This window comes from Pseudophryne corroboree, chromosome 11, assembly GCF_028390025.1.
Source record: "Pseudophryne corroboree isolate aPseCor3 chromosome 11, aPseCor3.hap2, whole genome shotgun sequence".
Lineage (NCBI taxonomy): Eukaryota > Metazoa > Chordata > Amphibia > Anura > Myobatrachidae > Pseudophryne > Pseudophryne corroboree.
This window is the reverse complement of record NC_086454.1, coordinates 353,082,388-353,094,394: the sequence shown is the minus strand read 5'-3', so window position 1 is coordinate 353,094,394 and position 12,007 is coordinate 353,082,388. Positions and strand designations below refer to the sequence as shown.

General features: G+C 49.9%; 1 protein-coding gene across 3 annotated transcripts in view; it reads left to right on the top strand.

Moving 5' to 3' along the window:
* The window catches only part of GPATCH1 (G-patch domain containing 1), an 87,319-nt gene that overhangs the window by 47,546 nt on the left and 27,766 nt on the right, over positions 1–12,007 (top strand). For all 3 annotated transcript variants that reach the window (XM_063945993.1, XM_063945992.1, XM_063945994.1), the window contains one exon: positions 7,365–7,444. In XM_063945993.1, coding sequence (XP_063802063.1) covers positions 7,365–7,444 — 80 coding nt within the window. The remainder of the gene's footprint in view (positions 1–7,364; positions 7,445–12,007) is intronic.

Sequence of the window (12,007 nt, the reverse complement as noted above, 5' to 3'; positions counted from 1 at the left end):
GCTGGATGCACACTAGGGGCTCTCCTGAGCTTCTAGAAAGAAAGTATATGTTAGGTTTTTTATTTTACAGTGAGACCTGCTGGCAACAGGCTCACTGCACCGAGGGACTAAGGGGAGAAGAAGCAAACCTACCTGCTTGCAGCTAGCTTGGGCTTCTTAGGCTACTGAACACCATTCTACTGAACACCATTAGCTCCAGAGGGATCGACCGCAGGACCCGTCCTTGGTGTTCGATCCCGGAGCCGCGCCGCCGTCCCCCTTACAGAGCCAGAAGCAAGAAGAGGTCCGGAAAATCGGCGGCAGAAGACATCAGTCTTCACCAAGGTAGCGCACAGCACTGCAGCTGTGCGCCATTGCTCCTCATACACACTTCACACTCCGGTCACTGAGGGTGCAGGGCGCTGGGGGGGGCGCCCTGAGCAGCAATAATAAGACCTTGGCTGGCAAAATAATCACAATATATAGTCCCAGAGGCTATATATGTGATAAATACCCCTGCCAGAATCCATAAAAAAGCGGGAGAAAAGTCCGCGAAAAAGGGGCGGGGCTATCTCCCTCAGCACACTGGCGCCATTTTCTCTTCACAGTGCAGCTGGAAGACAGCTCCCCAGGCTCTCCCCTGTAGTTTTCAGGCTCAAAGGGTTAAAAAGAGAGGGGGGGCACTAAATTTAGGCGCAATATTGTATATACAAGCAGCTATTGGGGAAAATTCACTCAGTTATAGTGTTAATCCCCACATTATATAGCGCTCTGGTGTGTGCTGGCATACTCTCTCTCTGTCTCCCCAAAGGGCTTTGTGGGGTCCTGTCCTCAGTCAGAGCATTCCCTGTGTGTGTGCGGTGTGTCGGTACGGCTGTGTCGACATGTTTGATGAGGAGGCTTATGTGGTGACGGAGCAGATGCCGATAAATGTGATGTCGCCCCCTGTGGGGCCGACACCAGAGTGGATGGATAGGTGGAAGGTATTAACCGACAGTGTCAACTCCTTACATAAAAGGCTGGATGACGTAACAGCTGTGGGACAGACGGCTTCTCAGCCCGCGCCTGCCCAGGCGTCTCAAAGGCCATCAGGGGCTCAAAAACGCCCGCTCCCTCAGATGGCAGACACAGATGTCGATACGGAGTCTGACTCCAGTGTCGACAAGGTTGAGACATATACACAATCTACTAGGAACATCCGTGACTTGATCCCGGCAATAAAAAAAAAAATGTGTTACACATTTCTGACATTAACCCAAGTACCTCTAAATATGGGTTTTATGTTTGGGGAGAAAAAGCAGGCAGTGTTTTGTTCCCCCATCAGATGAGTGAATGAAGTGTGTGAAAAAGCGTGGGTTCCCCCGATAAGAAACTGGTAATTTCTAAAAAGTTACTGATGGCGTACCCTTTCCCGCCAGAGGATAAGTTACGCTGGGAGATATCCCCTAGGGTGGATAAGGCGCTCACACGGTTGTCAAAAAAGGTGGCACTGCCGTATTAGGATACGGCCACTTTGAAGGTACCTGTTGATAAAAAGCAGGAGGCTATCCTGAAGTCTGTATTTACACACTCAGGTACTAGACTGAGACCTGCAGATCGTGCTGCTGCAGCGTGGTCGGTGACCCTGTCAAACAGGGATACTAGTTTGTTAACATATGAACATATTAAAGACGTCGTCTTATATATGAGGGATGCACAGAGGGATATTTTGCCGGCTAGCATCCAAAATTAATGTAATGTCCATTCTGTCAGGAGGGTGTTAGAGACCTGTCACTGGACAGGTGATCCTGACTTTAAAAGGCGCATAGAGATTCTGCCTTATAAGGGTGAGGAATTATTTGGGGATGGTCTCTGGGACCTCGTATCCACAGCAACAGCTGGGAAGAAAATTTTTTACCTCCGGTTTCCTCACAGACTAAGAAAGCACTGTATTATCAGGTACAGTCCTTTCGGCTTCAGAAAAGCAAGTGGGTCAAAGGCGCTTCCTTTCTGCATAGAGACAAGGGAAAAGGGAAAAAGCTGCACCAACAGCCAGTTCCCAGAATCAAAATTCTTCTACCGCTTCCTCTGAGTCCACCGCATGACGCGGGGGCTTCACAGGCGTAGCCAGGTACGGTGGGGGGCCGCCTCAAAAATTTCAGCGATCAGTGGGCTCGCTCACAGGTGGATCCCTGTTTCCTTCAAGTAGTATCTCAGGGGTACAAGCTGGAATTCGAGATGTCTTCCCCCCGCCGTTTCCTCAAATCTGCCTTGCCGACAACTCCCTCAGGCAGGGAGGCTGTGCTAGAGGCAATTCACAAGCTGTATTCCCAGCAGGTGATAGTCAAGGTACCCCTACTTCAACAAGGACGGGGTTACTATTCCACACTGTTTGGGGTACCGAAACCGCAGGGTTCGGTGTGACCCATTTTATATTTAAAATCCTTGAACACATACATAAAAAATTCAAGTTCAAGATGGAATCGCTCAGGGCGGTTATTGCAAGCCTGGACGAGGGGGATTACATGGTATCCCTGGACATCAAGGATGCTTACCTGAATGTCCCCATTTACCATCCTCACCAGGAGTACCTCAGATTTGTGGTACAGGATTGCCATTACCAAGTCCAGACACTGCTGTTTGGTCTGTACACGGCACCGAGGGTGTTTACCAAGGTAATGGCCGAAATGATGATACTCCTTCGAAAAAAGGGAGTTTTACTTATCCCGTACTTGGACGATCTCCTTATAAAGGCGAGGTCCAAGGAGCAGTTGTTAGTCGGGGTAGCACTATCTCGGAAAGTGCTACAACAGCACGGTTGGATTCTAAACATTCCAAAGTCACAGCTGGTTCCTACGACACGTCTACTGTTCCTGGGGATGGTTCTGGACACAGACCAGAAAAAAGTGTTTCTCCCGGAGGAGAAAGCCAAGGAGCTGTCATCTCTAGTCAGTGGCCTCCTGAAACCAAAACAGGTATCGGTGCATCATTGCACGCGAGTCCTGGGAAAAATGGTAGCTTCCTACGAAGCAATCCCATTTGGCAGGTTCCATGCAAGAACTTTTCAGTGGGACCTGTTGGACAAGTGGTCCGGATCGCATCTTCAGATGCATCGGCTGATAACCCTGTCTCCAAGGACCAGGGTATCGCTACTGTGGTGGCTGCAGAGTGCCCATCTTCAAGAGGGCCGCAGGTTCGGCATACAGGACTGGGTCCTGGTGACCACGGATGCCAGCCTTTGAGGCTGGGGGGCAGTCACACAGGGAAGAAACTTCCAGGGACTTTGGTCAAGTCAGGAGACTTCCCTACACATAAATATTCTGGAACTGAGGGCCATTTACAATGCCCTGAGTCAGGCAAGGCCTCTGCTTCAAAACCAGCTGGTACTGATCCAATCAGACAACATCACGGCAGTCGCCCATGTACACCGACAGGGCGGCACAAGAAGCAGGATGGCGATGGCAGAAGCCACAAGGATTTTCCGATGGGCGGAAAATCACGTGTTAGCACTGTCAGCAGTGTTCATTCCGGGAGTGGATAACTGGGAAGCAGACTTCCTCAGCAGACACGATCTACACCCGGGAGAGTGGGGATTTCATCCAGAAGTCTTCCAACTGATGGTAAACTGTTGGGAAAGGCCACAGGTGGACATGATGGCATCCCGCTTAAACAAAAAACTAGATAAATATTGCGCCAGGTCAAGAGACCCTCAGGCAATAGCTGTGGACGCTCTAGTGACACCGTGGGTGTACCAGTCGGTTTATGTGTTCCCCCCTCTGCCTCTCATACCAAAGGTACTGAGAATAATAAGAAGGCGAGGAGTAAGAACGATACTCGTGGTTCCGGATTGGCCAAGAAGAGCTTGGTAACCAGAACTTCAAGAAATAATATCAGAGGACCCATGGCCTCTACCGCTCAGACAGGATCTGCTACAGCAGGGGCCCTGTCTGTTCCAAGACTTACCGCGACTGCGTTTGACGGCATGGCGGTTGAACACCGGATCCTAAAGGAAAAGGGCATTCCGGAGGAAGTCATTCCTACGCTGATTGAAGCTAGGAAAGAAGTAACCGCAAACCATTATCACTGTATTTGGCGAAAATATGTTGCGTGGTGTGAGGCCAGGAAGGCCCCAACGGAGGAATTTCAGCTGGGTCGATTTCTGCACTTCCTACAGTCAGGAGTGACTATGGGCCTAAAATTGGGTTCCATTAAGGTCCAGATTTCGGCTCTGTCGATTTTCTTTCAGAAAGAACTGGCTTCACTGCCTGAAGTTCAGACTTTTGTAAAGGGAGTGCGGCATATTCAGCCCCCTTTTGTGCCTCCAGTGGCACCTTTGGATCTCAACGTGGTGTTGAGTTTCTTAAAATCACATTGGTTTGAACCACTTAAAACCGTGGATCTAAAATATCTCACGTGGAAAGTGGTCATGTTATTGGCCTTGGCTTCGGCCAGGCGTGTGTCAGAATTGGCGGCTTTGTCATGTAAAAGCTCTTATCTGGTTTTCCATATGGATAGGGCGGAATTGAGGACTCGTCCCCAGTTTCTCCCTAAGGTGGTATCAGCTTTTCACTTGAACCAACCTATTGTGGTGCCTGCGGCTACTAGGGACTTGGAGGATTCCAAGTTACTGGACGTAGTCAGGGCCTTGAAAATTTATGTTTCCAGGACGGCTAGAGTCAGGAAAACTGACTCGCTATTTATCCTGTATGCACCCAACAAACTGGGTGCTCCTGCTTCTAAGCAGACTATTGATCGCTGGATTTGTAGCACAATTCAGCTGGCGCATTCTGCGGCTGGACTGCCGCATCCTACATCTGTAAAAGCCCATTCCACAAGGAAGGTGGGCTCATCTTGGGCGGTTGCCCGAGGGGTCTCGGCTTTACAACTTTGCCGAGCTGCTACTTGGTCAGGGGCAAACACTTTGCAAAATTCTACAAATTTGATACCCTGGCGGAGGAGGACCTTGAGTTCTCTCATTCGTGCCTGCAGAGTCATCCGCACTCTCCCGCCCGTTTGGGAGCTTTGGTATAATCCCCATGGTCCTTACGGAGTCCCCAGCATCCACTAGGACGTCAGAGAAAATAAGATTTTACTCACCGGTAAATCTATTTCTCGTAGTCCGTAGTGGATGCTGGGCGCCCGTCCCAAGTGCGGATTGTCTGCAATACTTGTACATAGTTATTGTTTAACTAAAGGGTTATTGTTGAGCCATCTGTTGAGAGGCTCAGGTATATTTCATACTGTTAACTGGGTATAGTATCACGAGTTATACGGTGTGATTGGTGTGGCTGGTATGAGTCTTACCCGGGATTCAAAATCCTTCCTTATTGTGTCAGCTCTTCCGGGCACAGTATCCTAACTGAGGCTTGGAGGAGGGTCATAGTGGGAGGAGCCAGTGCACACCAGGTGACCTAAAGCTTTCTTTAGTTGTGCCCAGTCTCCTGCGGAGCCGCTATTCCCCATGGTCCTTTCGGAGTTCCCAGCATCCACTACGGACTACGAGAAATAGATTTACCGGTGAGTAAAATCTTATTTTCAGCCGTGTACATATTGATAATGAGGAGGAGGCCCCAGCTATGGTAACAGGCAATGGTGAGATTTCCGTGTAAGGACCATAAATGTAACTTCATTCATTAGAGAAGGTTGCTCTGCCCATTCTTAATCCTGACTCACTGCCGACAGGGATGGTTTATACCAGGGGGTCACACCACTATCCCCATGTACCGCTAACAGATGGAACGTAAAACGGGAATGTGCGCAGTGACCTATCGCGCCCTCATAGTAAGGAGACTGAATCTCTCTCCCTTACAGTTCTAGTAGGAATTACCAGCCCGGGTGCCACCCTCCTATAATTGTTACCCACATTTAGGGGGTCATTCCGAGTTCATCCCTAGCTGAAAATGTTCGCTGCGATGCAATGAAGCCAAAAAAGGCACTTCTGCGCATGCGGCGCAATGCGCACGCACGACGTACTATCACAATGGCCGATGTAGTTTCACACAGGGTCTAGCGAAGCTTTTCAGTCGCACTGCTGGCCGCAGAGTGGGCGTTTCTGGGTGTCAACTGACCGTTTTCAGGGAGTGTTCGTAAAAACGCAGGCGTGCCAGGAAAAACGCAGGCGTGGCTGGGCGAACACAGGGCGTGTTTGTGACGTCAAAACAGGAACTGAACAGTCTGAAGTCATCGCAAGCGCTGAGTAGGTTTTGAGCTACTCTGAAACTGCATTTAAAAACGTTGCCGCCGCTCTGCGATCCTTTCGTTCCCACTTCTGCTAAGCTAAAATACACTCGCAGTGGGCGGCGGCATAGCGTTTACACGGCTGCTAAAAACTGCTAGCGAGCGATCAACTCGGAATGACCCCCTTAGTCGTGCCATCGGGGGTAAAATGAACCGTTTCAGGGTTAATGTTCTCGTCTCTCCCAGCAGCCATAGTGCGCAGCGGGGGAGTTACCTGGGAAGGATTTATATTGTATGAAGGTGGAGAGTGCAGCCATTGTCTATAGCAGGACACGAATCAATCACCAGCCCTTTCTCTCTCTCTTCATGTTACCGTCACACACTCACATTGGTGTCTGCTGTGTGCCAAGTGCTTGTGTCAATAGAGGCGTGCCCGTTGTTGTGCTTGTTTGCGTAGCTGGCGTGTTTGCAGTGTACCTGTGTTTACATCTGTGTTCCGTCTATGAGAATAACCTGTGTCTGTGTAGTCCTCTCTCTCCCCGCCACGCGGTGCCGGCCAATTAGACGCATTGACATATTGTCCGTTGCAGCTATATTTAGAGCTTGTTTCAAAGCTGGAACCTTTTTGTCCGCAGGGTGAGCGTAATTCGTAATAAAACGGTCTGGGTGGAATTCATCCCAGGCGGCTACAGGAACTGCCCCGGTTTTAAGTTGAGAAAATGCCCCCTGGCCTTATGACGTCGCTCTGCTGAAGCAGTCTGCCCTATGCCACCTCCACTCGTGGGCTGCAGTATCCCGTGGTTGGGAAAAGTGGCGGCTTTATTCACAGAGAGTGGAGAGCATAGGGGCAGGCAAGCATTCCCGTAAGCACTGGGCACACCCCCAAAAGTGTTGAATTGCAAGCCACGCCCCCTACATTTCTGACCACGCCCCTTTACAGACACGCAGATGTGCTCGATTTTCCCTGATGGCGTCCTGTCTGCTGTCCGCTGTAGAGTGAACACTATATATAGTGCATTGTAAAAATATAAAGATGTCCAGCATGTGTGGGCTACATGCAAAAGCAGCCAGTATTTACCCTGCATGCAGGTATCGGCACCCGTTGCACTGGAACGTGGTTTGTTTGATGATTTCAGAGTCCGCTACAATATTCTAATACTGTGTCGTGTAATGTTTATTATTATATTGCTTCACCTTTTGTCGTGGTAACAACTGTGTCGTCTTTTCAGCATCTTCCAAAGAACTTCAGTATATTGGTAAAATGCTGGACGGCTTCTCGCTGGCAGCAGAATCCCCTCCATGTAAAAAGGTAACTATGACTGTGCGTCACTCGCTGGACGCTGCGTCAGGTGTGCTAAGCGCTGGTCTGTATTGGACAGTTCCCTTTGTCCATTAGAATTCTATGTTGTATGCTCTTACTGTTACTCATTGTGGGGTCTATTCATGAAGCGGTGAAAAGAATGGAGAAGTGAGCCAGTGGGGAAGTTGCCCATCGCAACCAATCAGTGTTGAGGTCCACATTTATAAAATGCATTCTGTAAAATTATAGGTAGCAGCTGAAAATTGTCACCGGGCCCGAAGCGCGGCGAGCGGACATACTGCGCTCGAGGTCCGGGTTCCTGCGTCTGTATTTCGACCACTAGTCGGGATTTCGTACTGAAACCACAGAAACAATATAACCCACCCAAATCTAACTCTCTCTGCACATGTTACATCTGCCCCATCTGCGGTGCAGCTTGGTATTGCCCGATGGCTTACCATGTTGGTTTGCTAACAAACCTGCATAATCCCCATAGTCTCATATGTGCAGTGCCAGACTACAGGCTGCTTCTTTATGTGTGGTCTGCCTGACTCATAACCCAGTCATGACCATGCACAGAGCTATATGGAACAGACGCATTACTGGGCAGCCTCTTCTCATGCACAGAGCTATAGGGAACAGACACATTACTGGGCAGCCTCTTCTCATGCACAGAGCTATATGGAACAGACGCATTACTGGGCAGCCTCTTCTCATGCACAGAGCTATATGGAACAGACACATTACTGGGCAGCCTCTTCTCATGCACAGAGCTATAGGGAACAGACGCATTACTGGGCAGCCTCTTCTCATGCACAGAGCTATAGGGAACAGACACATTACTGGGCAGCCTCTTCTCATGCACAGAGCTATATGGAACAGACACACATTACTGGGCAGCCTCTTCTCATGCACAGAGCTCTATGGAACAGACACATTACTGGGCAGCCTCTTCTCATGCACAGAGCTCTATGGAACAGACACATTACTGGGCAGCCTCTTCTCATGCACAGAGCTATATGGAACAGACGCATTACTGGGCAGCCTCTTCTCATGCACAGAGCTATAGGGAACAGACGCATTACTGGGCAGCCTATTCTCATGCACAGCGCTATATGGAACAGATACATTACTGGGCAGCCTCTTCTCATGCACAGAGCTATATGGAACAGACACATTACTGGGCAGCCTCTTCTCATGCACAGAGCTCTATGGAACAGACACATTACTGGGCAGCCTCTTCTCATGCACAGAGCTCTATGGAACAGACGCATTACTGGGCAGCCTCTTCTCATGCACAGAGCTATATGGAACAGACACATTACTGGGCAGCCTCTTCTCATGCACAGAGCTATAGGGAACAGACGCATTACTGGGCAGCCTCTTCTCATGCACAGAGCTATAGGGAACAGACACATTACTGGGCAGCCTCTTCTCATGCACAGTGCTATAGGGAACAGACACATTACTGGGCAGCCTATTCTCATGCACAGCGCTATATGGAACAGATACATTACTGGGCAGCCTCTTCTCATGCACAGAGCTATATGGAACAGACACATTACTGGGCAGCCTCTTCTCATGCACAGAGCTGTATGGAACAGACGCATTACTGGGCAGCCTCTTCTCATGCACAGAGCTGTATGGAACAGACGCATTACTGGGCAGCCTCTTCTCATGCACAGAGCTATAGGGAACAGACGCATTACTGGGCAGCCTCTTCTCATGCACAGAGCTATAGGGAACAGACGCATTACTGGGCAGCCTCTTCTCATGCACAGAGCTATAGGGAACAGACGCATTACTGGGCAGCCTCTTCTCATGCACAGAGCTATAGGGAACAGACACATTACTGGGCAGCCTCTTCTCATGCACAGAGTTATAGGGAACAGACGCATTACTGGGCAGCCTCTTCTCATGCACAGAGCTATAGGGAACAGACACATTACTGGGCAGCCTCTTCTAATGCACAGAGCTATAGGGAACAGACGCATTACTGGGCAGCCTCTTCTCATGCACAGAGCTATATGGAACAGACGCATTACTGGGCAGCCTCTTCTCATGCATAGAGCTCTATGGAACAGACACATTACTGGGCAGCCTCTTCTCATGCACAGAGCTATAGGGAACAGACGCATTACTGGGCAGCCTCTTCTCATGCACAGAGCTGTATGGAACAGACACATTACTGGGCAGCCTCTTCTCATGCACAGAGCTATATGGAACAGACGCATTACTGGGCAGCCTCTTCTCATGCACAGAGCTATAGGGAACAGACGCATTACTGGGCAGCCTCTTCTCATGCACAGAGCTATAGGGAACAGACGCATTACTGGGCAGCCTCTTCTCATGCACAGAGCTATAGGGAACAGACGCATTACTGGGCAGCCTCTTCTCATGCACAGAGCTATAGGGAACAGACGCATTACAGGGCAGCCTCTTCTCATGCACAGAGCTATATGGAACAGACGCATTACTGGGCAGCCTCTTCTCATGCACAGAGCTATAGGGAACAGACGCATTACTTTGCAGCCTCTTCTCATGCACAGAGCTATAGGGAACAGACACATTACTGGGCAGCCTCTTCTCATGCACAGAGCTATAGGGAACAGACGCATTACTGGGCAGCCTCTTCTCATGCACAGAGCTATAGGGAACAGACACATTACTGGGCAGCCTCTTCTCATGCACAGAGCTATAGGGAACAGACACATTACTGGGCAGCCTCTTCTCATGCACAGAGCTATAGGGAACAGACGCATTACTGGGCAGCCTCTTCTCATGCACAGAGCTATAGGGAACAGACACATTACTGGGCAGCCTCTTCTCATGCACAGAGCTATAGAGAACAGACACATTACTGGGCAGCCTCTTCTCATGCACAGAGCTATAGGGAACAGACACATTACTGGGCAGCCTCTTCTCATGCACAGAGCTATAGGGAACAGACACATTACTGGGCAGCCTCTTCTAATGCACAGAGCTATAGGGAACAGACGCATTACTGGGCAGCCTCTTCTCATGCATAGAGCTATAGGGAACAGACACATTACTGGGCAGCCTCTTCTCATGCACAGAGCTATAGGGAACAGACGCATTACTGGGCAGCCTCTTATGCACAGAGCTATAGGGAACAGACGCATTACTGGGCAGCCTCTTATGCACAGAGCTATATGGAACAGACACATTACTGGGCAGCCTCTTCTCATGCACAGAGCTATATGGAACAGACGCATTACTGGGCAGCCTCTTCTCATGCACAGAGCTATATGGAACAGACGCATTACTGGGCAGCCTCTTCTCATGCACAGAGCTATATGGAACAGACGCATTACTGGGCAGCCTCTTCTCATGCACAGAGCTATATGGAACAGACGCATTACTGGGCAGCCTCTTCTCATGCACAGAGCTATATGGAACAGACACATTACTGGGCAGCCTCTTCTCATGCACAGAGCTATAGGGAACAGACGCATTACTGGGCAGCCTCTTCTCATGCACAGAGCTATATGGAACAGACGCATTACTGGGCAGCCTATTCTCATGCACAGCGCTATATGGAACAGATACATTACTGGGCAGCCTCTTCTCATGCACAGAGCTATATGGAACAGACACACATTACTGGGCAGCCTCTTCTCATGCACAGAGCTATATGGAACAGACACATTACTGGGCAGCCTCTTCTCATGCACAGAGCTATATGGAACAGACGCATTACTGTGCAGCCTCTTCTGATGCACAGAAAAACACGTCCTAAGTACGTGGCATGCAACTAGTGGGAACAAAATGCATCAAATGCATTCGCTGCATCAACACATTACAGATATTGGGGGTCATTCCGAGTTGATCGCTCGCTGCCGATTTTTCGCAGCGCAGTGATCAGGTAAAACAGCATTTATGCACGTGCGTATGCCCCGCAATGCGCACGCGCGACGTACGGGTACAAATCCCTTTGTGGTTGTGCTGTGGTTCTAGCGAAGTTTTTCTTAGCACTGACGGCTGCAAGAAGATTGACAGGAAGGGGGCGTTTCTGGGTGTCAACTGACCGTTTTCAGGGAGTGTTTGCAAAAACGCAGGCATGTCTGAAAAAATGCTGGCGTGGCTGGGCGTTCGCTGGGCGGGTGTATAAGTCAAATCTGGACACGAAAAGACTGAAGTGATCGCAAGCGCTGAGTAGGTTCAGAGCTACTCAGAAACTGCACAAACTGATTTTGCAGAGCTCGGCTGCACAAGCGTTCACACTTCTGCTAAGCTAAAATACACTCCCCAGTGGGCGGCGGCATAGCGTTTGCACGACTGCTAAAACTAGCCAGCGAGCGATCAACTCGGAATGACCCCCTTATGCGCTTTTTGTTACTAGTATTTTGGACCTGTCATTACCTGGGCTGCTACCTATCACTCCGGGGGGTGGTATTCATGTGACCGGCGGTCAGGAGCCCGTTGTCACATGACCTCCCTCCAACATCCCGCCCCCTCACTATTTCGATGGTCAGCATGCTGACCAACAGGGACTATTTCCACTTGTGGGTGTCCGTCGCCACCGAGCCCGCAAGGGGCTTGCTGCACTCA